This window comes from Dermacentor albipictus, chromosome 1 (genome assembly GCF_038994185.2).
Source record: "Dermacentor albipictus isolate Rhodes 1998 colony chromosome 1, USDA_Dalb.pri_finalv2, whole genome shotgun sequence".
Lineage (NCBI taxonomy): Eukaryota > Metazoa > Arthropoda > Arachnida > Ixodida > Ixodidae > Dermacentor > Dermacentor albipictus.
Window position 1 is genome coordinate 509,092,250 of NC_091821.1, and position 26,578 is coordinate 509,118,827.

At 46.7% G+C, this 26,578-nt stretch overlaps 1 protein-coding gene across 1 annotated transcript in view; it reads right to left on the minus strand.

Annotated features, from left to right (window-relative positions):
- Positions 1-26,578, minus strand: part of LOC135913380 (uncharacterized) — a 132,372-nt gene that overhangs the window by 46,447 nt on the left and 59,347 nt on the right. The window contains exon 4 of the mRNA XM_065445974.1: positions 3,657-3,746. Coding sequence (XP_065302046.1) covers positions 3,657-3,746 — 90 coding nt within the window. The remainder of the gene's footprint in view (positions 1-3,656; positions 3,747-26,578) is intronic.

The window sequence follows — 26,578 nt, forward strand, 5'->3', positions numbered from 1 at the left end:
GAAATTTCGCGAGAAGTTAAGGCAACGAGATCCCTAGCTACTACAAGAAAATTGAGATGTCGTGATTAAGTGCAATATTATACACTGAGAGAAGCCTTTATGACTAAGCTTTCTATTTTATTTATTGATCGAGTCATGAGGACTTTCTCCCCTACACTGCTAAGGAAGATTAATACATACATCGCCCCACAGAACTAGGGCGCTATAACGTAAAACTATTCCAAACTTTTCTATTCCAATTCTGCTATCATCCCTCCACGATTGGTCAAAAACGTTTTTCTACCACACTCACATCATCTGTCTGTCACGTGACGTCACGATAACCGCGATACCTCCCCATCTGTTATGATGTGTACACACTGATTATGCATGATTTGATCGAAAAAAAGAAAAGCAATTATTTCTAATTCGACCCATTTTCGCCATTAGCCCTCGGCTATTGGCAAAAGGTTTTCGGGCTGCAGCCACTTCACCTGCCTGTCACACGACGTCACAAAACTGCACAAACTTACCGCGTCAAAGTGACGTGTACGCGATAAAGATGCATTAATCTGCCGAGCTAAACTGAATTTTTTCCGGAATAGCCGCAGGCTGCCCAGTTCCGAAAGGAATAAAAGATGGCTGCCGCCAATCGCTGGGACGCTGGCTACTCGCACCTGCCGGAGAGCATGGGTGTATTTGCGTATAATAAAACTTCTTGCGTGGCCGTGTAACGTTTTCGAGCCCTTTCGGCACGTTGACTAGCTCATTCTGCCAACTCTTCTTTCCTGAGGGTCAGTTGTTGCGTCATTCTTAAGCTTCCGTTGCATGCCGCCGTGATTTTCGACCAGCCACCACAAACTAAGTAAGGGAATGCCAACCAATCGCACACGCCAGCACCACACTCTTCATCCGGTTATCGATTTTCAGTGCACTGGCCCTGCCCCAGTGAATCTCTCTCCTCTTGAGCGTTCTCCTCGCCTCTTGTCAGCCAATTAGATACGACAAGCCACTCAGTCAAGGCAACGTTATTCGTTTTTAAAGAAAACAAAAGTGACCTCCTATGAGCGAGGAGAGCGTTTGATTGGTCTGTTCAGACAACCCTTGCGTCGGTAGTTACGCAAATTTGACGTCAGCAGATTGGAATAGAAACATTGGAATAGATTTACGTTATAGGGCCGTTGGGAGATGACATTGGTTCATCGAACTTCAGCACGAACGGCGAAAGTGCGTGAAGTAGTTAACGAACGTCAACAGGTCCCCGCCGGCAAGCTTCGTTTTCTACTCCGAACCCTTTCGTCACTACCGCACTGAGACCTAAAGGTATCCAATGTATTCTAAACGTTCTTGTCTGGAGGCTGACGATGTCGTTTGGGCAGATCCACTTGCCGGTGGCGGCGAAAAGAGCGGAGTTAAGCAGGAGGCCCACGGCCGGCCATGGACCTCGCCACCGCGCTCCGCAGTGCCGTGTGGCCCTCACGCACCGCCCCGTAGCCACTGGGGCTTACATTTTTCTTCGCATATAACGAACTTCTAAACATAGAAAGCCTATATATTGTAGGAATGCTGAATGTAGCCTTTTTGTTCAAAACATATAGTTCGAAAATTTTTTAATGTTTCTTGCTGCAAAGCAGCATCGATGCTTTTACGGAGCTTTCTCGTTGTCGTTACACGTTATTTTTTATTAAATAGTGTTTTTCAAAGAATTTTTGAGAAATGCTTGCCTGAATATAATAGCATTGGAAAACACATTCCTTCTTCTACGCACCATACGTTTTATTATCAAGCATTTGCTGTTGCTGTAAAAAAAATCGTTTACGGGTCACCCCAGAAACTGCCTATTTTTCCGCGGACTGGAAAGTGTTAGGTAGACGCAGCGCTGTGTCTCTGTGTAAAGTGCTTTTCTCTGTTCCTATTGTTCTGCCTGCGCTACAACAAAGTAGAAAATTACCCGTTCTCGCGTTGACATCCTGTCAGTGCAGCAAAACGCTCGCCTAAAATGTAATGCGTCCCGTAGAAATGCGCATTCGCGGCCCATTTGGAGCACATCCTGGCTGATGTGAGGGGAGCTAATATGTATTGCTTTACCTGAAGTGCGAATTTCAAGGCTTACCGCAAGCCCTGCGCTTTCCATTTCACACAGCCTCACTTCAACCACTTCCAGCGCGCACACCGCAATATGCCTGTTCTCGAAACGTTCCCAATTTCGCTAACCTCTTGGCTTGACGATCTCTGGCCCCGTATCTTCACCACGTCAATTAATCTGCCCATTACCACCCCCAGGCACCTTTCCTACATTGCCCCACACCCTGGCTTTCGGTATCACAACCTCCTTTCATTTCCTGGCAAGCGCGCTAATCTGGACTTGCTCGTCTGCACCTGTTCTCTCTTATGAATGGTTTCACGTTGCGCGTGTTTGAAACCTCAACTAATGTAACTTGGCGCTGGTCTTACTTCTCGCCCTTCGAAGCTGTCATGGCATCTTCATTCAGTGGGATATTGACTTCCCTCCTGCCACCTGAGTCGCCGCCCTTTCCTTTTGTTCATCACTGACGTGTCAGTCACTGCGATTCAGCATGGCTGATCTGGCTTCCCATCCAGGTTCCCTTCGAAGCCACCCCTTTTCACAGTGTTTGCACCGCAGTGTCCACCAATGCATGGCCGAACGAGAACCCTCAGGTACTTTGACTAGCTTTTTGCGTACTACCCTCCACAACTGGTGCTCGCGCTTGAGTGCGTTTTCTAGCCTCCCGAACTGCTTTGCTAACAATCCCCTTCCCTACTCTGTTGCTCAGCATCGCCTGGATGGCGTCACGTGGCAGTGCACTCAAGACCGAAAGGTGCTCGTTGGAGGCATAGAAGCAGAACACAATGCGCACCGGTGTGACGCGCCCCCTAAACCGTAGATGCAAGCACAAAAGCTGCTGGTTGTACATGATGGCATCTTCGTCGCTCGAGCACAAACTTAAAATGCACGGAAAGATTGCGTCACAAGCCTATAGAGTTCGGAGGCGCCTGAGTGGTGTTACTTTGCAGTGCGCGGAAAGCAGTTGTATGAATGGTGCCTAAATGGACATAAAAATGCCATGTTTACTCAGCCATTCTCTATGGCACCAGATGGCTAGGTGCACTGGTCGGTGGAAGCGTTTTCTTGTCTTTCTGAAAGGTCCACCATCGTGGCTGACGACGGCTGTAAGACGCATTCCTCGCCGAAACCTAGTCTGCAATTCTTATAGCCATATGTTGTTTTCCCTGACAGGCTCGCCAAAGTTTCACTTAAATTAGCTCCCTCGGCGCATGGGCCCTCCGAGATTTTTCGTGTGGCCCATTACGCTCTTTTGGAAGGCGAATGCACGCGCAGCTTTCACACAATATTCAGGTGTTTGTGCAACTAGAATGTGTACAACGGAATACAGAGAACCATTGAAATATCTAGTATCACCTGTTCTGCTGCAAAGAACGTTTATTTCTCCGAGGGGAAGGCAAGGAAATATACTCGCAAGCCAAGCAATGCCTTTTAAGGGAGAACTTTCAGTCATGCAGCAGCGCTTGTCACGTTTTTATGATGGCGTTAAGAGCCTGTGCAGCACGCTTTGGTTGCAAATGCTTTTTTTTTTCTTTTTCAGTCTAGCCATATCAGAAGGAATACCGAAAGTTGTGTGGTAAATGATACTTACCACAATCCACGTGGGCTCAGCCACGTTGGCGTTGGCGTAGATTCCGCACGGGACAAATGTTGCGAAAGACGTGAACTGGAACATTGTGTACTGAGGGGAAGAAAATACACTGTGTCATGCCAAATCAATGACTTCACCAGGCAATGCACCATAATGCGCATAGGCATACTTATCGGAAGGGGGGGAGGTGGAGGAGGAGGCAAGGAGTGCTTGGCCCTCCCATATGCAAAAAGTGAGGGGAACAGCGACATAGTACACAATTTGATCCCACTCCCCCCACACAGGAAAACATGCCACTGGAAAATGTCACAAATTAGCCGAGGCCAACATTTTATTCCGAATGCGAGCAAGTAAGAATGCTTTACTTATGTATCCCTACCTTTTGTAGCAGGATTTGCATTTCATGCCTCCCCGTAACCCAATGCAGCAAACCATGCATGACTATCTAGACCAAAGCTCGCGCCGCTGCGCCTGTGCATGCACTGAACGTGCCGGATAAGTCATGTGCGTCCAATTGTGACGTGAGCAATGATATCTGTTCCAGACAGATATCCGTGCTCCTTCTTACTTTTTACGCTGATCGAACGACTCTAACATCAATATTGTACAGATACCACACACTGTGGGAATCGACATTATGCGAAGCATATTGCAGGCAGGGGGCTATGCAGCACTGCTAGACGTTCCGCAAAGCGTTACGCCAAACTGTATGTATCAATCCTCTGTCTCTCTCTCTCTCTCTTTCTGTGTGGGTGTGTGCGCGTGCATGCACGTGTGTGCGCGTATGTGCGTGTGTGTGTGCGTGTGTGTGTGTGTGTGTGTGTGTGTGTGTGTGAGTGTGTGTGTGTGTGTGTGTGTGTGTGTGTGTGTGTGCGCGCGTGCGTGTGTGTGTGTTCGTGAATTGGCTGTGTTCCGCGGCAGTGGTCCAACCCCACGCTGCTGTAATCGGCTATTGACCCATGCCACGAAAGCAACCGCCTGGCCACTTCAGCGGCTAAACGGCCGACTGGGCCAGACTGTGTCCGCTGCCACGTGGCTACCTGCGGAAGAGCCCAACCTCATCGCTCTCGTCAGAGGTAGACGTACACGCTGCGTCGAAACCACGCAGGACAACGTCCGTTGCCAGGCTGGGCCGGCATCTGATACGACTTGCGACGGTCAGAACGTTCGTTTGCTCGCGACGTCGCGTTGGTTAGTCGAGCGCAGGTACAATATGTAGTTGTAGGCTTGTTTGTTTTTATGTGTATAGCTAGTTTTTTGGAGTGTCTCTTGTGTGTATAGTGTTTATAGGGTGTCAGGGTAGCTTGCTCTTTGTTTGATTTTTTAATATAAGTGTTCTTTAACATATTTGAATTGTGTTTCTGTCCATTGCTGAAGCGCTGAAATTCGTGATAATGTGTGTGTGAGTTCCTGTGTTTGTGTGCGCGCATGTGTGTGCCTGAAGCGAGTACAGTGAACAAGGATTAAAGCGAGAGTGAGTGTGTTTGACGACAGCAACGAGACGACGCCAAGAGTGACGACGATTGTGTAATTTCTACGAATGACCAAATCCACGTGAATGCTGCTTGAAGGTCCGAAATGGGTGACCAATGCAGAAAATAATTGCTCACGGATGGCAGCATGTGGTATCACTTCGAATTGATAAACGGGTCATTTGATGAAGAAACTGTAGCACAAACTGAAGCCCGTGTCCTTTTACAGCCATTGGGACGACTGGCGTAGTGCACTCCTCACCTTGGCTAAGTCGTGATTGCGCTCCCATAGTTGAATTCGGTGCAGCATTGTCATGCTCGGGCAATATGGGCAGAAGAAAAGAGGGGGCCTCAATGTATCAATAAGCAACCTGGTAAAAACAAGATGCGCCTTCAAAGTGCGGTGCCGGCTTCAAGAGGAACGAGGAGGCGGCGCGTTGCTGTCCAGCGTTCGTAAATCAACACTCGTGGGAAACATGCTTTCCGATCGCTGTTTAAACGGATGGAACCACCACCCAGTGTTCTGCCGGCGAGCTACTAGGATCTTTCTACTTGCGAAGCCTGGCTCCAGAGCAGGTAGCACGCAAGCATGAGAGAAAAATAAAGTGCACGTGTCAATGCCCCCCTCTTAAAGAGCATCGTCCCGACGCTACAAACGTAATAGCAGAGCAAAATATAAAAGTAAATTTAGTAAAAAAATAGTAACAAAGCAATCCCATAGTTCCTTGGTGCCGGTATAACGGCTTAACGCGCACAAGATGGCAATTTCTGGCCGTGAGCGGCGCCGTAGCGATTGAGAAATGCCGCCTGGTACGACCTCATACAGTCGAGGGCGCCGATGCGTCGGATGATCTTGTAGGGTCAGGAATAGCCCCGGAAAATTTTCTGAGTCCGCATTGGCGTTTTGGGGTCGAAACCCAAACACGGTCGCCGGGCTTGTACACCATGTAGCGTCGTCGAAGATTGTGGTGTCGGCTGTCTGTGCTCTTGCTGGCCCTTGACGCGCAGACGGGCGCACTGTCGGGATTCTTCGGCGGACAAAGAGATAGGGGGCGACATCGATATTCTCTTCGTCAGCGACGTGCGACAGCATGGCATCGAGAATAACCGTCATCTTCCTTCCGTAAACAGGCTTGAACAGCGTCATCTGCGTTGTTTCTTGCACTGCCGTCTTAAATCAAAGGTTACGCACGGAAGCACGGCATCCCACGTCTTGTGTTCGACGTCGACGTACATCGACAACATGTCGGCGAGGGTCTTGGCGAGACTGGCTTTGACAAATAGAAGTCGATGAAAGCGATTGCGAAAAGGCTGCCTTCACGCCGGACGGCCTCTGAGTTCAAGGTCATGCCATTGGGTCTTTGCTCGGCGCCTGCAACGTTCTAGCGCATGATGGACATGGTGTTCGCAGGGTTGAAGGGCGAGACCTGTCTCATCTACTTGGATGTCGTCGTCACCTTCGCCGGGGAATTTCGACGATCACCTAAGGCAGCTTGGGACAGTACTAGATGCATTCAAGTCATCAGGGTTCAATCTGAAGCCAGGATAATGGCGCTTCGCTTACGATGAGCTTGTGTTCTTGGGCTACGTCACCAGCAAATATGAAGTCTGTCCTGATCCCCAGAAGGCATCTGCCATCGATAGCTTCCCACCGCCCTACGACAAGAATGGAATGCGCGGATTAGTTGGCTTGTGTGCCATTAGATACTCTTCGCCAAGAAGTTCTTGTGCATTGCCGAGGGATAAACCTTCTTTCCCGAAATTGGGCATCCATTTAAGATGGCACGCGCTGCAAGGCGAAGCCTTCCAAAAGCTTAAACGGTGCCTACATTCACCAACAGTCATTGCCCACATCGACGAAGACGCCAACACTGAAATCCACACCAACGCATGTACCCTAGGCCTCGGCGGTTTCCTAGTCCAAAGGAAAGACGTTATCGAAAGGGTCACTGCTTACGCTTGTCGGTCGCTGTAGAAAACGGCAGTCAATTATTCTACTTTGGAAAATGAACGTACTGGAGGTACAATCGATGAGCGCTGAATGGGGGGAGAGGAAGTTTAGGCCTAGGATGAGGTATGGGGGCATTGGTCAAGCACACTGAAAAGGACGACAGTATGGCGGCCGGAACTGCTCACACGTGAAGTGCACATTCCGACCATGGTCACCGTGCTAACGACGGCGATTCGTACGAGCCCAGTTGCGGCAGGCGTAAGAATTTTCTTTAAATGATGGCGTAGGCGGCTGGTCTGTGTGCGCCGGTACCTATGAGTGCTGTGACGGGTGCGCCGTCAACTTGGATGTCGAGAAAGTTATTTCTCGTAAACAGCGTCAAAAGAGGATTTTACGGAGAATCCGACATTGCAGCACAACCTCGAGGTGCCTCATTGCCTAGTTTTCTTTCTGGGACGGTCCTGGGTAGGTCGGTGACGGCCAGCGGTGAAGCTTGGGCGGACGTGGCTGGCGACGTTGAGGCGAGGGCGAGCGAGCATAGCGGCGATTCGAAGTAGTGGCGTCGGAAGTGTCGTAGAAGCAACGTGGTGACGAACTTCGGGGCGAACTTGAATTCCGGAAGGTGTTTCGAGAAGGGGACGGCAAACGGCTTCGGCAGTGATGGGAAACGTGACCGATTCAGCCGCAGCAGAAACAGATCGGCCCGTCGTCAGGTGCACGCCAGACCGATGGATTCCTGGTAGTGTAGCGATAACGGACACTGTGAGGTGGACTGCGATAGGGCCGAGGCATAGGAGCAGCGCGGATGTCCGGGCGACTCAAGGAGCACGCGCTGGGAAGACCCATATTAGCTATTTCCTGGCGAACCATGGACTGGATCTGAGATATCATCTGAGCAGTGTTCCAATACGTCTGTTGAGGCGAGGCAGGAAACGCTGCTTCAAGTTCGCGGCTTACAATTCGGGCCTCGTTTTCGCTTGGTGGTGGCGAGATAGGTTGGTCGGTGGGGTCAGTACAAGGAGAGGTCGCTGCAGTATTTGGAAGTCGTGCAAACTGATTGTACATATGGCGACTCTTCGCCTGCTCGAAGCAGCGGCATTTCTTCACGATGGCGTCATCAGTCGATAAGATTCTAAAGACTAGAAGGTTGAATGCGTCGTCCGCGATGGATTTGGTAATGTATCCAACCTTGTCCGCCTCTGGCATGGACGTGTCGATATTATGACAGAGGACTAGGACGTCCTGAATGCAGGAGACATACGACTCGGTAGCAGTTTGGGCACACGTGGTGAGTTGTTGCTTGGCGGGTAGCTGTCGACCAGTCGCATCGCCAATAACGTCGGACAGCTTTTCTTTGAGCAAGTCCCAGCTGGTTAGCTCTTCGTGCGTGTAAAACCACGTACGCGGTGTTCCGTCGAGGTAGAACACGACATTGTCCAGCATTATGATCGGATCCCACCTGCTCGCCTTGCTGACGCGCTCATACATCTTCAACCATTCTTCCACGTCAGCACCATCGAGGCCGGTGAACTTGCTGGGATCCTGTGGCTGAGGTAGTGCAACGTACTTGGTATGCGTAGTCGCCATTACAGCTGCAGGCGCGGTGCCTTCCACTAGAAACATAGTCCCCGGCTGGGTGATACGTCCGCTGTGGCGCTCCGGGGCAAAGGCGCGTGCCCAGCACCTTATCCGAAAGGTCACGGCTATAAAGCTACTTACACGATGTATTTACACGATGCGCATATAAAGAGCAGCCGAGAATCCCAAGAGGCCGTTGCCACCTCGTCGTCTTCACCGTGAACAACATTGTCCTATTTTTCCACCATAACAATATATTCCCATAACAGGCAAGAAATCAATCCCCAAAATAATTCACAAGAGCTCCCTAAGCAAAGCTTCCAAAATATGGAAACAGTTGCTCGCAAATTGACACACAATCACTCCCACAAGACGCGAAGAGAATTTCCCCGAAATCTCCTTAAAAACTCCCTCAATAAGCAAAGTGCAAAGAAAGTGAAAGAACACCCAGTGCTCTGCTTATCCAAAAGAAGCAAAATAACATACCCTAGCCAGCTTATAAAAGCTTCGAGGATACCTCAGAAAAAATCTCGAGTAATGGCGCTTAGAGAAGGAATAAATTACTTCCAATGTTCCGCAGAAATACCTTTAGTTCTGTTGTGGAAAGCACCAATAAAAAGCTCCCAAAGCTCATCATAAAGACTCCAACAGTGCTGGTATTCGAAGAAGCTTTACAAAAAAACAATGTTCCTCATAAATGCTCCTGCAGCGATATCATTCAAAGGAGTGATAAAGAATTCTTTAAGGTACCGCAAAACTCCCGCACGGTTTGGTGTTCAGAAGAGAAATGAAGCTCCCCAGGTTCCCCTAAAACCACTAAAACAAGGTTGTTTACAGGAACCGCATTCTGATGCAATTTACTGTGCTCCCGTTAAGGTTTGAGTTATGCAACGAGTTTAAAACACCATAACAGCGTAAAACCTGCTAAAAGTGTACTTTTGAAGACGCTTATCATTTCTGCTATTCAGCGTCTAGAGACTGTGCAGGAGTGGATTTATCTAGCCTATATACTCACGTCGGACACTGATCGTGACAATGACATTTACAGAAAAACAAAAATTGATTGAGCGCATACGCAAGGCATTACCAAATCCTGACTGCGTAGAATTTTACCACTGTAATTGAAAAGAAACCTATCAAATAATTGCATTCTACCGGTGCTAACATGTTGGGCATAAACGTGGAGGTTAACAAAGAAGCTCGAGAACAAGTTAAGGACCACACAAATAGCATAGAAGAAAAATTGTTAGGCCTAGCGTTAACGGACTGGAAGAAAGAGGCGCGGATAAAAGAGCACATGGCGATGGCTGATATTCCACATGATATTAACAGAAAAAAATCGACCTGGATAGGCCTTGTAATGCCTAGGGCTGCTAACCACTGGACCATTAAGGTAACAGAATGGGTGCCCAGGGAAGGGAAGTGTGGTCGAGGACAGCAGAAGATTAGGTGGGTGACGAAATTTTGAAATTTGCAAGCGCAAGCTGTAATCAGCTAGCGCAAGACAGGGGTAACTGGAGATTGCTGGGAGAGATCTCCGTCCTGCAGTGGACATAAAAAAGATCCGAGGAAACGTAAGCAATTATGCATTGTGAATGCGAAAGCAATAATGTCCATTTGAACACCGCCGAGCGGTCCTTCGAGTTATGAACTTCTTCGCGCGAGCAAGCGAACGCGTTCAGACGCTTGGTCTCCTAGATAGCGCAAAGCCTGTGCACTTCGATCCATGACGTCATGTTGCCTTGCCGGACTGCCACCAAATCTCATGGGGACGCCCCCGGGCAAGCCGCAGTGGTTTTGCTGTCACCACTTTCCTGACGCCGGGCTTGGCAATGGAAATTTTTGTCCTAGTAGCATGATGTCACCATGCAGATTGCACAGACCTGCTACCTGGAGGCGCTGGTTCAGGCCAGTAGATGAGACACGCGCCTTCTCAACGTGGTGTCGTAGGTTCGAAACTCACTGCCGCCTACATATCGGGTTTTCTTTTTTTGTACATTAATTTTTTTTAATAGCGATAACTGAAGTGAAGTTAGGATGCAGGCCAGGGCTTGCGCGGGGAAGGAACGCACGGATAACAGAGCGAGAGCGAGGATGTCGGAGTCTATATAACTTTGCTGATGCAGTTCGAATTTTTTAGCGTCCTTCGTAAAAACCAATGTAATGGACTCAAACCAGTAAGGACGAAAACTTCGAGGCCATGTACTGGCTAAGAAAGTGCGCTTGATACAGTTCTTTGATACAAAGCTTGAGAATGAAGGAAGTGAATGAGAATGAGCATCTAATTGAAATTAAAAAAAAATATATCACCGACGATTGCGACACTTCCTAATGCGAAATTTGAGCGCAGGTGTATGTGTGTTTTAATTTCGTGTGTGAATATGCTGTATCGTGATTATATAGGTAGACGGTTTATATTAGGAAGAGAACGCTGAGTAGCGCGCTTTGTTTCCGTGCAGACGATACGCACTACTCTGGCATCGTATCGAAACCATCGTCGCCGCATAGCCCGTTTTGCACGGCACTAGTTTTCTTCTCTCGCTTTTCTTCCTCTGACAGCGAGGGGTAAATCGGGCCAGAAGTGTCAGCGGCGACAACACCCAAGGGAGCGCCCCATCGAACCTTACTGATAGCCGTTCCCCATCGCTCCTTGGAGGAGCAGTGATCCTTTTCGCACGCGCTGGTACCGCGGACTGACCTCACCATCGGAAGACGCGGACGAGTGCAGCCCACCCCACATCACACCACCCTGGCTCCCCCTCGGAAGAGCAGATGAAATCGCCCATGCAGTAGCAGGTACCGTGGCCACCGGCAACTCCACGCATGCGCAGAAGACTTCCCCCTCCACTACTCTTGCAATTTTCGCCTCATGCTTTCACTCTAGCCTCCTCCTCCATTTTCCTACTCGCGCGCTCTTTCACATTTCACTGCGCTCCGCGTTCGCTTTCATCTGTCGCTCTGCTCGTTCGCTCCGTTACGCAGAGGTACGACACTTGGGTACGCCGAGGCACGCAGACGCTCAAAGCAGGAACAGGCGCCTAAGAGCTGCGCTCTAAAAATCCCGCTACGTGAGTGCTGCATTAAGACAGATATGAAAGACAGTAAAGTGGATGTTTACGTATTGGTGGTTCATTATTGCATGTTCAAGCTCACCTCGCGCTTTGGATTTGCTTAGTTAAGCTTAGTGTTCACTACGTTTGGTCTAGTTATGCTTTATTCCGGATTTTTCCCTATAGCACCTTAGCATGTCATTTTAGTTCCAACGTACTTCAGTGCCTTGCTGTTATTCCCATGACAATCATGGACAAGCGAAACGCGCCGCGCTTTCCATGCCTCCCCATTCTAAGCACTCTAACGTAGCACAGAAGCAGGAGTTCCGTTTCACCCGCTTTGCTCCGTGAAGGAGCCCACGTGACGTGGCGTTGCAGCCAAGGAGGATTCAGGCACACTTTCGCTGCTGCAGACGAATACTGTTTCGTTCATTGGGTCATTTGAAGCTTTCGCATCAAACAAAGCCTGATGATGATGAATTTCATGGGCTTTATGTGCCGAAGTCATGATTATGGGGTGCAAGCCTTAGTGAAGCACTCCGTAATAATTCTGATGACTTCGAGTCCTTTATTGTGCCCCTAACCGAAGCACTCAATCATTTTCGCATTTGGCCCCCATATATATGCGGCCGCGATGGCAATTCTTTCCCACAATCTTTTTAGTAGACATATCTTCGTATTTGTATGCCAGCAAACGCAATGCATAACCAGAAAATATTGTATGGTGAGGTACTGAAAATGGAACAGAACCATGTACCATCTCACCCAGCAGGCCACTCTGATGAACAGATATAGATTAAAGAATTTCTGACGAGAGAGGCACGAGAATAATTGCAAAGTGAGTGTTAATATCTTCGAAAGACAGCTGCTGTATTGAGCATAAAACGAACAGAGTAGTTAATTTTGCCAATTCTTCAAAGTGTCCGTCTCGAGACGGCTGTTGCATGTTCTATCTTGCTTCGAAGTTGCCAATTCTGAAGCAGGTGTTTCGCAGTTAAAGGAACAGAATAAGCATTACTGTACAAATATCCTGAGCTATAGTGGCTACTGCTGATCATCTTAAAAAGCAATTGAAAAGAAGTCGCAGTTTCGTCCACAAAGCGAAGTATCGATTGTGATAGCAAATTTAAGCACAGCTAGACGAATAAAGAATTGTAGATTTATCGGATGTATATACTTGGAAACATTCGCTTAGTAGCTTAATTAACAAGCATATGGTGTCAGCGCGCACGAGCAAACATGAACACATCAGGAGAACTGCTGGTTGGGCGAGTTGGTACGAATTCATAGTAAAATATTTTGCGTGCACAGTTGAAAAGGACACAGTGAAAGGGAACACATGAGCGGTTACTCACAAGTATCTTATTTTCGGAAAGATACAGAACATATATACCCCAGCTATCAGCGCTAGGCGTGTGCAACAAGATGAGTGCGGATAGTCGCTATCAAAACGCTGCTGTGAGCAACGCGGCAGCAGCAGTGAGCGAAGTGACCTCCGTGCTGTCCACCGCTTCAACGCCAGAGCGGAGAGAAAACATCGCACACAAGGGTATAGACGAGCGCACGCCAAGTTTCGCCCGAGACGCCAGCGCTCGTTTCTCCCCTGGTGGCACGGTTTCCCCTCCCCCGGGTGTGTGCTTCCGCCGGTTCCCTTCGCTCGCGCTGAGCCAGAGGAGGCCAGGCTGAGCGCGCGCTGCGCGCGAAACGTCTCTTGTTTGCGACGGCGCCTCTTCGGATGACCGGAAATTATTATTGTGTTGTTAACTGTCACGACAGCAATGTAAACATGAAAAGGTTGATGCCACCAGTGAAATTATACCGATTCACAAGAAAATGGTACGAAAGAAGCAGACGACAGACATGGATTACTGCGGTGCGCCGAGCGAAGTAAACATCTGGCAAACGAAGCGAGATCGTTCATTGATCACTCCTGAGTGTATGACGGTTTCTATATCTAACCCATGTGAAATTAATAATTACTCGGTACATAATCCTTTTATTCATACAAAAACTTTAAGTTCAACGAGTGCTTGTCCTGTCTTCTTTGTCGTGTTTCGTTTGTGTGTGCGCTGTCTAAGAATGGAAACCACGTCTGTTGTATGCGCTAGCAGCGGCCGAAGTTCACGCGTGCCGAGAAATTGAATATGTGCATGATGCATTGAACATGACCGGAGTTCATTCCCGCTTCACCATCGCACCGATCGATCGGGTTGCTGGACGATACACACCCGCGTCTTGGTCGCGCCGGCATTGCTGAAGCAGGAATGATTAATAATACTTTCAACTTCCGTCTCTTGAGTACTGTTAAAAAATGACCAAGCTGTCTACATTGCTGCCTCTATTCCATATTGTAGGGGACGTACTAGTTAAAGTGGTGTGCGCATGACGTACTTGTGCTATGCAGCGATATATCTTGTTTATTTCCGCACAGTGTCGATAGAAGTCTGTTGTCGCCATCAGAGACAACACGGATTTGTAGCAAACATAATGTGAGAAACTGCAAAAATGACTTTAGCTCATATGTGCCGCATCGTATGTGCTGACGATTTTTCCGGCGGCACATACGATGTCGTTTCCAATTACCGGCTCAGCGTCCCTTACATGGTTAAGCAGACGCTGCCCTTTCGCCGCATTGCAGCCATAAAAATAATCGTCAAGCGTACCGATCTTTTTAAAGGCAAATATAGCGTGTGCAGTTTGTTTCACACTAAGGGGAAAACTCGGAACGTATTGCATCGCGATGCGGCAAGCAATGGAGTCGTGCGGCGGCAGCAGCTCGAGCAGGCGCACACGCTTGAGGGGCGGTGTCGTGATCTGCGTCGTCTGCTACGGCGGCGCGCGCTGGCCGCATTTTCGGGAAGCGTGGTACTGTCAGGTGCAGTGCACCGATTTCATCGGTACTGGGAACTGAGCTGATATTCTTTACTAAATGTTGTGCGTCGCCACACTCTGATCCTTCATTGGCGCTAATGGAGTTCCACAAACTTCCTTTGACAACATGGTTCATTTGTTCTTTCGCAGGGCCGGAGTACTGACCGTGTGCACGTATATTTCTTCACTGTGTGTGCTACCGTAATGAGCAGCGACAAAACGCACCAAGATGTGCGCGCAACGTGCTCAGTCTTTATTTGACTCGAAAGGAAAACAAAGCACTCAACAATGGGAGTCGAACACGGTGAAACAAACGGACACGATTAAATGAACGTTTTAGGTTCAGACAATGAGCTGGAAGTGATTTTTCTCGATAATCATTCGCTACACCAGACAGACCCTGCCCGCCGGTGGGGAAGTGGACACGTCACGCTCGGAACTTCAGTTAGTATCTCGTCATGTCCCCAGCGGCAGTGATGACAGCGCTCATCCTGGAAGGCAGTGAAGTGTAGAATGACTTGATCAGGGATGTGTTCATTCGCTGCACGTCTCAGTCACTGACGATGGTGGATCGAAGCCTATCCTCGGGCGACTGATAGAGGGGATGTTGCGCCAGCGATACTTTCAACGAGCCCCAGACATTTTAAATGATGTTGGCGCCCGGGGATTGAGGCGGCCGCTCCAAGAGAGTGACTGCGCGCTCTTCTAGCAGTTCTTGAAGAGCACGAGCAGTGTGGATCGGCGTCCTATCGCGTTAGAATATATAGTCGCCTTCCAGAAACGGGCCGTCAAGAATGTATGGAATCAGTACGTCGTCTATGACTGCCATGCAGCGATGAACTTACATTCGAGGCGTATCAGTGGGCGTCGCGCAACGCTTAGCAAAGAATACCGGCTCCTTTCACGCAGTAACGATGTGATCAGCGCCCTGCACCTGACAGTAGAACGTTTCTCGACAATGCGGCCAGCGTGCGCCGCCGTAGCAGACGACGCCGTTCAAGATCTCGCCCCTCGAGCATCTGCGCGAGCTGCTGCGCTTCGAGTTTGCCCCTAAATGTGAGAGAGACTGTACACCGCCCTTCGAAGGAAATGTCCACGCGCACACACCGCGCGCGGCGCGAAACGTGCCCAAACACGCGCAGTGCAGGAGGCAATCAAGGCGGCGCGAACGAGAGATGGGAGAGGGGTACCACCGCTAATAGAATTTTGCTCCGCATGCGGCGCTCTCAACGCCGGCGCAGCAGCGCCGCTCTCGGTGCCGTTCTTGTCTATGAACCATCTGCAGATCCTTTTCAAGATACGGCACGCGCCACAGCGCGCGGCAGTGCCAAGTGCGCGTTTGTCGACAAAGTCGAAGCCCCCTCCCCTTCCCCCTCCAACGCTGCCTACACATTTGCCTCCATATATAGCAAGCAAGATGGAGCCGCGATCATCAGTTCCCCTGCGTCCGGTCGCGAAATGCTCAGTTGCTGCCGAAACACAACGCTGCCCCCCCCCTCCCTTCTATCCCCCCAAAGCCATTCGCGCGACGGTAAACGGCGCGTGTGTTTTCCGCTTTCTTCGTTTGCGCGCGCCAGATTAGGCTGCGACCGTCGGCTTCCTGTCGCGGCCTCTCATTCGCACATACAGCTTAGGACACGTAGGGGGATCGAATTTCGGGTACGGCGGCCGCATTTTGGTGGGGTCGAAATGCGAAAACATTCCTGGTACTTACATTTATGAGCCCGTTAAAGAACCACAGATGGTCCAAATTTCTGGAGTCCCCCACAATGGCATGCCTCATAATCAGGTAGTGGCTTCGGCACGTACAACCCCATAATTTAAAGAAGAAGCACATGATGAGCGACGACGGTGTTATCGCCCTTGGACTACATACGAAACATCGCGGCGACAGGAAAAAATGCCCCTGAGGCGCCCATACAGTTGCTCTCACAAAAAAAAGTAGTGACGTGCACACCAAGACAATGGCTGAACAAGTCGGCGCATTGAATGCTCTTGAACAGCAGCGGGGTTGCGAGTGAAGCCGGCCATCTCAGTCGCGCAACAGATTCGTTTTCTGTCAGTAGGCTCAACTCAATTGAGCAGCCAGCTGTCGATATCTACCGCACTTCTTCACCAATGACGACCATTTGGTACAATCTTAGCACGGTAACATTTAAGTTTGCCTTTATTTGCAAGTAACCTATTACATAAAGGTTACGAGGTTACTAAACCAACTTTATATTTGAGTTTTCCTAATTTCAGTCGCAGCTGGAAGTTACATGTGTCGAAAGTATGCTATTTTAAAAGTTACTTCAACGCCAAATATCTCGTAACCTTTAGATTGTAACTTACATAAAGAAAGTTGTAATGCGTGGCTCAGGGGTCTCATTGTATAGATTGGAAGTTTGCTGATTATTGTGTCACATTGGCGATACTGATATGACATTTTCACCCAGGACTAACGCGTAACATAGGGTGCCCGGCGGCGGGACGCAGGGAGGTTGGACTAAATTAAGATGTTCTTGGTGCCAGTCAGAATGTTCGTTTTCGCAATATAAAAAAAGCTTAAATTTTGCACGAGCGTATGCTCAATTCAAGCAATAGCAATTACGTGATCAATTTTATATACTGCATACGTGCCATTACTTGGATGCTTGGATTACTTACATGCTTGGACCGAAAGGTCTGCTTGGACCGAAAGGTCTGCAGTATGTACTAAATAAATAAATAACGTAAAAGCAAGCCACAGAAACATTAAACATACATCGGAGAATATTGTGGCGAACGATGCTGTGGCATAAATTATAACTACGGTTCAGTGCGGTGGAAAGCCTAGCGCTACAACTGCAGGCATATTATGCTGTGGTATAAAACCTGCCTGCAGAAAACCTAAGCGCAGATGGATTATGGTGACTGAATATACATTTGTACCCAGTAATATTTTTTTTTGAGCATCAACGCTTTCTTTAGTCGCGTTTGTAATCTTCTCCTGAAACAGGACACCCTTTCACAGCAGGACGCACATTGAAGGGCGCACGCGGGCGCACGCTCGAATACCGTAAAATCTCGACGACCGACAGAATGAAAGCGTCTAGCAGGCCCAATAACTATTCTGTAGGGGCGAAACATGCTTTGTACATTGCAACAGAATGTAATATGCCGCTGCGTTCTTTTTTTCCCTTTCTAACGCATAATAGAAGGTTGTTCCTAAACTCCAGCAAATGTCGGGTTCCTTATAGAAAACAACAGATACGCACAGCTTTTGCTCGCTCGCTAACACGCGATAATGACGCCGCTACATTCACATGACAGCGGGCGACAGCCGCTCCAGTAAGGTCTCGTAGAGAGGTCAACCGGCACTCACGGTATGAGGCCGCAATGGCGCCCGGCCAAATGGGCAGAGAGAAAACATTCAATACAAACGAAAAGCAACATCGCTAAACTAAAGAATATTAGAATATTATTATAGTGTAATGTGACACTTTCATTGGACTCTAGCTTGATTATTCTTTTTATTTGCGCTGTGTAGATGGACGCCATTTTCAAAAGCGCCAAACGCGGGCGCAGTCATATCTCCTCTACGTTGTGTCGCTCTCAAGAAGCATTCCAGGAAGAGTGTCGCCAATGTGGTATTTTTGTAACGGTCGTGTCGCGCTTTGTTTCATCGCTTTAACCATGTTTAAACGCTCTCCGATTTCGTGGTGTGCGCTTACCAAGAATGCTGTGTGTCTGAGTCGCTCTTGACGCGTGGTAGAGTTACCAAAAAGGCCCCTAAAGGTGCGCGAGCCGCTGTAAAGAAGCACTGACCCCGTGGTGCAGCGACATATTGGCGCGCTGCGTGGCACTGGCCGCTGCAAGGAGCCGCATTGCCGATGGAATATGGTAAATGTTCTTCGCTTACGCGAGCGTAGTGAGCATCGCTTATATTGCGACTGTTGTAACGAATAGTGAAGACAGCAATAAATGTGACACACGTAAGCAATGCTTCCTGTTCAATTAGTAATTTGCTGGTGTGTGTGTATGTGTCATATATTTAACCGTCCATTCATGCTCATGCTTACGGTACCGAGTTTTATTGAAGCGCACTACTCGCTCGCTTCTTAAACACGTGTTTTTTATCGCTATGAGTCACCGTGTTCGTTATTCTTTAAGCTCGAGTACATGTTCCACTTTTGTGCGTACGCACAGCATTAGACCTCATACACTGAACTGCTCTTTTGTGGTGATATGGTCATATGTTTACAAATGAATTGTAAACTATCCTTTTTCATCATCATCATCATCATCATCATCATCAGCCTGGTTACGCCCACTGCGGGGCAAAAGCCTCTCCCATACTCCTCCAAGAACCCCGGTCATGTACTAATTGTGGCCATGCCGTCCCTGCAAACTTCTGAATCTCATCCGCCAAGCTAACTTTCTGCCGCCCCCTGCTACGCTTCCCTTCCCTTGGGATCCACTCCGTAACCATTAATGGCCATTGGTTATCTTCCCTCCTCATTACATGTCCTGCCCATGACCATTTCTTTTCTTGATTTCAACTAAGATGTCATTAACTCGCGTTTGTTCCCTCACCCAATCTCCTGTTTTCTTATCGCTTAACGTTACAACTATCATTCTTCTGTCCATAGCTCGTTGCTTCGTCCTCAATTTGAGTAGAACCCTTTTCGTAAGCCTCCAGGTTTCTGCCCCGTAGGTGAGTACTGGTAAGACACAGCTGTTATATACTTTTCTCTTGAGGGATAATGGCAACCTGCTGTTCATGATCTGAGAATGCCTGCCAAAGGCACCCCAGCCCATTCCTATTCTTCTGATTATTTCCGTCTCATGATCCGGATCCGCCATCACTACCTGCCCTAAGTAGATGTATTCCCTTACGACTTCCAGTGCCTCGCTGCCTATAGTAAATTGCTGCTCTTTTCCGAGACTGTTAAACATTATTTTAGTTTTCTGCAGATTACAGATTAATTTTAAGACCCACTCCTCGGCTTTGCCTCTCCCGGTCAGTGAGCATGCATTGCAATTGGTCCCCTGAGTTACTAAGCAAGGCGATATCATCAGCGAATCGCAAGTTACTAAGGTATTCTCCATTAACTTTTATCCCCAATTCTTCCCAATCCAATTCTCTGAATACCTCCTGTAAACACGCTGTGAATAGCATTGCAGAGATCATATCTCCCTGCCTGACGCCTTTCTTTATTGGGATTTTGTTGCTTGCTTTATGGAGGACTACGGTGGCTGTGGAGGCGCTATAGATATCTTTCAGTATTTTTACATATGGCTCGTCTACACCCTGATTCCGTAATGCCTCCATGACTGCTGAGGTTCCGACAGAATCAAACGCTTTCTCGTAATCAATGAAAGCTATATATAAGGGTTGGTTACATTCCGCACATTTCTCTATCACCTGATTGATAGTGTGAATATGATCTATTGTTGAGTAGCCTTTACAGAATCCTGCCTGGTCCTTTGCTTGACAGAAGTCTAAGGTGTTCCGGATTCTATTTGTGATTACCTTAGTAAATAGTTTGTAGGCAACGGACAGTAAGCTGATCGGTCTATCATTTTTCAAGTCTTTGGCATCCCCTTTCTTATGGATTAGGTATATGTTAGCGTTCTTCCAAGATTCCGGTACGCTCGAGGTCATGAGGCATTGCGTATACAGGGTGGCCAGTTTCTCTAGAACAACCTGTCCACCATCCTTCAACAAATCTGCTGTTACCTGATCCTCCCCAGCTGCCTTCCCCCTTTGCATATCTCCCAAGGCTTTCTTTAGTTCTTCCGGCGTTACCTTTGGGATTTCGAATTCCTCTCGAACTATGTTCTCTTCCATTATCGTCGTGGGTGCCACTGGTACTGTATAAATCTCTATAGAACTCCTCAGCCACTTCAACTATCCTTATTTAAACAATATTAATTGCAGTAGTTCATTTCGTAATCAGTTGATATAGCGTTTTCACTGTTAGGCTGACACATTCTTCCGGTGTTGTTTTTTGTGCTGAAGAGGAGTACGAACTGATTAGGAAATTAATTTCCATTATTAGTTTGAATTGATTATTTTTTTTACTATTTGCCCTCTATATGTATTATTACCGAAGTATCCTTGATAGAAGATATAGAAATATAGATATAAATTTTGAGTGTTTCATCATATGCTCTGTGGTAAAATTTCATCCGTTTGTGGTTAATTTATGCCTCTTTCAATACATGTTGATAGCTATTTGCAGTGCTACTTAACCAAGTAAATATTAGAGTACAAGAATAATATTCTGTTTTTGTGGGCTCCAATGGAGATAGGAGAAATAGCAACTGACATACTGGCCGCAAACAGACATGAATGTGCTCTCAACAGGGCTGAGATTGTCTTCCTTATGATAATCGTTAATATTACTGACACTGAAGTGTTTGCATTGTCATTGTGACTGCCATTGTAATATATTTTTTTTCGTTTGTACAACCCCCCACTGTAATGCCACTGTGGCGCTGTGGGTAAATAAATAAATAAATAAATAAATAAATAAATAGTATAAAACCTTTATGTATTTCTTTTTAGACAGATTGTACACGAACCTTCAACATTTATGTCTATTTGCATCATTCCTGGTGCTGCTGTAGCAATAAATGTGCTCTGCCACGCAGCGCTGCACTCGAAGGGTTTTTTCATTATTGCTTGATGGCAGTGAATAAAAAAAAGAGAGCAGCCTTGAGTTCCCAAACTGTCCGCCTACGAACAAACATAGCATCTATAGATGCCATAGGTGTCCCGTTAGTGTCACATGCCCTTCTGTGATCCTGATGCATAATCGCAGCAAAACACAGCGAAAATCTTCTACCATGCTTAGATGATAGACTGTTTAACAAGATCAGCGTGCTTTAATGAATACGTCTGATGCCAACAATAGAAATGTATATAACAACATGATCAAACACAGTAACCTTGATTTTCTATTTGCAATATGAGCATTTACTTAAAATAAATACAAACGTTAACTAGTGAGCTATACTTCACTTAAGGAGATACTTCATATTTGTGGTGGCGTGTGTATTGTATCATACAAGTACCACAAATGAAGTGTGATAATATTACCATTTTACACTGCTACACATTAGTCTGCGTGTTTGAAATATTCACCTGCTATATTTGCTAAGATTTTTGTATTAGCTCACATGTATGTAAGCATTCCTTGTATTACATGCATGAACAAGTGTACACGTGTAATTTCAACATCCGTTCTTCATTTTATTTTTGCTCAATTACAGCATGAATGGCTGCTTTTTGTATCCTTCCCGCTTTCCCTATAATATTGACTTAGAAGCACAGTACATGCCTCTACGGTAGCGTTTCTTTTTCAGACGTTACCCATAATCAAACCTTTATAATCTTGCATTCTTGCTTTTGCTACATTGCATTTGGAGTGCCTTTTGAACCAAATTCTGAATGTACAGCAGGGTGTGCAGCAATACTTGTGTGTTCTTCAAAGGTTATATGATAACAATTGTCCCCTTCCTGTTGTGCCTGTAAAATCATGGCGCAGATCAAATTTTCCTTGCTTTCTGGTTTGCTAACCACAGTGCAAACTTATGCAGACAGTTAACAGCAGTTCACTGATGTCATGTATATCGCATAGTGTATTACTATGCAAATGTTACTACTTTTCAGAGATACTTATGGCTCACATGCACAGAGAAGATGCTTCCTCCAGTGCTTACATGGACATGTATATAGCTGTAATTTCAAAATTTGTTTTTGATGTTATCTTAGTTGAGACGTAGGCTGAAAGACTAGTTTTTGGTCTTGATGCAAATTTGCATTTATATTGGCTTGGAAGCATGCATGGCCTTATGGCCCCGTCTTCTTGTCACCATAGCCTAATCTCTGTAGATTTTTTGCATTTGCTACATTGCATTAGGAGCGTCTTTATTGTCCTGCTCTAAAGCTGCACATGATGTGTAAAGCTTCTTTTTTTCGGTAGTGTCCAAGGTGGGCCTCAACACAAGTGTCCAATTCATGCTTTAGTGCCTGCAATGTCATATACTTAACATTGGCTTTGTTTTATTGCTTCCTGTCGGCAGTACAATTTCTTACATAGACAGATAACACGGATTAGTTGATGACATGCATGGCTCAAACACCGTGATGTGATGCAAGTGATTTCCTGTGATCTTATGCAAGGGATAATATGCTTTTGAAGTTTCAAATCTAGTCAGGTGCCAGCAAGGCCTGCTGTATGTGTGGTATATCCTACTATGTATTTTCAAAAAAAAATATTGCATTCCAAGCAACCCTGTACTATAGTTGTGGAACTGTCAGTTTATACTCGAAATATTTATACAAGCTAACTGGGCCTTCTCCTCAGGCCTTCATATTGTTTTGAATTGTATTGTTGGAAATATTACCTTTTCATATTCGCTCAAATGTTGAGCAATAGACTATCTCATGGGGAGTTTCATTTCATCAGAAATCCGAAAGGATACTAGCAATAGCCCTTTGCTGGCTGATATACAATGATTTCAGTGATTTAAATGGAAGGAACCTTTTGTTACCCCATTCAGCTGAGCGGTTTTTGGAGAGAATATTATATGGGCCGCGCTCTTTATACGGTCCGCCGAGCAGGGTGCGGCTTAGCTACGGGTACGCGCCATCTCTTCAGTTTTTCAACAGAAAGGCCAAATCCGCGCATGGTACAACCAGCCAGCTGTCGCCAAACAACATAGGTGCATCATTTCCTTCTTTCGCGCTTCTCTTTGCTTGTGCCTCCTCTTTCTTGCGCGCTTCTTTCCGCGGCATAATTAAGCAGACAACAACCGTGCGCGGAGGAATGTGAGCCCTCGCGGAGGACGCCACTCGGCCAGTCCTTCTTGGACACTGTCTCTTCACGCGCTTGCGCTTCGAAATAGTTCACCTGTCCACCTCGTGTGCTTTCCACAGCAATAGGTGTCACAGAAATGTAAGAATGAATGAAATACCAGGAGAATAGTGCACCCTTAGCAGGGTAACGTATATTAAAGGGGCATATTATCACAGATTTGTGCACCTTTAATCTATAAGTTAAACAACAAGCTTTACAATTTTAACTTCTAATAAAGGTAAGTAGGCGTGCACCTTAACTAAAGGTTACAGCACTTTAACTTCTAGTATAGGCATACGGTATTGAGCGCCTTTGCCTAAAGGTTACTTGCAACAGTATGCCGGTTGAACAATAAAAATGTTTACACAAAGCGGTTTGTTGGAATTCTCAGATGGACACCGCGCTGCGCATATTCCGTTATAGCCGGTGTCGCCGAGCAACGGAGACGCGGCTCTTCTTTTTTTTTTTTGCGGGCTTCCTTCTGCTTGCGCCTCTTCTTTCTTACGCGCTTCTTTCTGCGGCCGTATCAGGCATCTTACGGCCATGCGCGGAGAAATGTGCGCTCTCGCGGAGGACGCCCTTCAGCCAGTCCTTTTTGGAGGGTGCCTTTACACGCCGCGCTTCGAAAAGTTCACGTGTCCACCTGTTGCGGTTTCCAGGGCAAAGTGTGTCGCTGCGTCCTTCTCAGCCTAAGAAAAAAAGAAACATTGCGTTTAGCACGCAAGTTACACCTTACTCGTACCGCACACATCTCCTTTTCGACCTCCAAGATATGAAGGCAATATAATGCCACCTACTCCCTAAAAAGGCGCAACAAAGGTAAGAGCGGGAGCCACAGAAATTTCTTTACTTTGGAATAGTATATTGTAAGTGGAGAGACTTATATTCTTTGGGTTACAATTGTGCAGCTGCTAACCAATTAATGAGGCAAATTTTTGCTTTGCCAACGTCAAGTGTTCCGACCATTGGCTCGCACTTTAGCTGTTTTTCTTCACCTGCACATGCATTTGTGTTTACTCGGTGGATTGCTCCTAAGGTATCATTACCATGCGAAAATGAAAAAAAAAATGAATTGCAGCTGTCTGATTTTCTTTTTTTAATTTAGGCAGCTGAATGTTACCTTTGGAACAATCCACACAGTAAACGTAAATGCATACGCAAGAGGAGAAAAACAGTAACAGCACGGGTCAAGGGTCTCAACGCTTGACATTGTTCACCGGCAAGGAAGAATTTCCTTTAATAATTGCTTAACAGCTACACAATTGTACCCAGAAAGATTATGCGTATGTCACTTACTATGCCATTCGTAAGTAAAGATCTGTTCTCCCGCGCTCACCTTTGCTGTGCTTATTGAAGGGTAGAGAGCATTTTTTCACTAAATATCGTAGCGGTCGAAGAGGAGGTGTAAATTCTTAGTTACCAGCAAAACGCAGTCTATTTTTTTTTTTGCTTAGGCTGAGAGAGACTGGGACACCCTTTGCTGTGGAAAGCACACGAGGTGGACAGGTGAACTATTTCGAAACGCAAGCGCGTGAAGAGAGTGTCCAAGAAGGACTGGCTGAGTGGCGTCCTCCGCGAAGGCTCACATTTCTCCGCGCCCGGTTGTAGTCTGCTTAATCTTGCCGCGGAAACAAGCGCGCAAGAAAGAGGAGGCACAAGCAAAGAGAAGCACGAAAGAAGGAAATGACGCACCTATGTTGTTTGGCGACAGCTGGCTGGTTGTACCATGCGCGGACTTGGCCTTTCTGGTACAAAACTTAAGAGGTGTCGCGTACCCGCAGCTAAGCCGCACCCAGCTCGGCGGACCGTATAAAGAGTGCGGCCCAAATAAAATTTTCTGCAAAAACTGCTCAGCTGAATGGGGTAACAAAAGGTTCCTTCCATTTAAATCACTGAAATCATTGAAATCAGCCAGCAAAGGGCTATTGCTAGTATCCTTTCGGATTTCTGATGAAATGAAACTCCCCATGAGGTAGTCTATTGCTCAACATTAGAGCGAATATGTAAAGGTAATATTTCCAACAATACAATTCAAAACACAATAAGAAGGCCTGAGGAGAAGGCCCAGTTACTTTGTACAAATATTTCGAGTATAAACTGACAGTTCCACAACTATAACACAGGGTTGCTTAGAATGCAATATCTTTATTTGAAAATACCAACGTAGGATGCACCACAAATACAGCAGGCCTTGCTGGCAACTGACTAGATTTGAAACTTCAAACGCATAGTATCGCTTGCATAAGATCACAGGAAATCACTTGCATCACATCACGGTGTTTAAGCCATGCATGTCATCAATAAATCAGTGTTAACTGTGTACTGCCGACAGGAATCCGTGTACTGCTGACAGGAAGCAAGAAAACAAAGCAAATGTTAAGTATTTGAGATTGCAGGAACTAAAGCATGAATTAGACACTTGTGTTCATTTTCACCTTGGAAACTACCGAAAAAAAGAAGCTTTACACATCATGTGCAGCTTTAGAGCAGGACAATAAAGACGCTCCCAATGCAATGTAGCAAATGCCAAAAATACAGAGTTTCGGCTACTGTGACACCTACAAAAGAAGACGGGGCCATAAGGCCATGCATGCTTCCAAGCCAATATAGATGCAAATTGGCACCAAGACCACAAACTAGTCTTTCAGCCTACGTCTCAACAAAGACAACATTAAAAACAAATTTTGAAATTAAAGCTCTATACATGTCCATGTAAGCACTGGAGGAAGCACCTTCTCTGTGCATGTGAGCCATAAGTATATCTCAAAAGTAGTAACATTTGCATAGTAATACACTATGAGATATACATGACATCAGTGAACTGCTGTTAACTGTCTGCATAAGTTTGCACTCTGGTTAGCAAACCAGAAAGCAAGGAAAATTTGATCTGCGCCATGATTTTACAGGCACAACAGGAAGGGGACAATTGTTATCATATAACCTTTGAAGAACACACAAGTATTGCTGCACACCCTGCTGTACATTAAGAATTTGGTTCAAAAGGCACTCCAAATGCAATGTAGCAAAAGCAAGAATGCAAGATTATAAAGGTTTGATTATGGGTAACGTCTGAAAAAGAAACGCTACCATAGAGCCATCTACAGTGCTTCCAAGTCAATATTATAGGTAAAGCGGGAAGGAGACAAAAAAGCATGTGAGCTAATGCTAA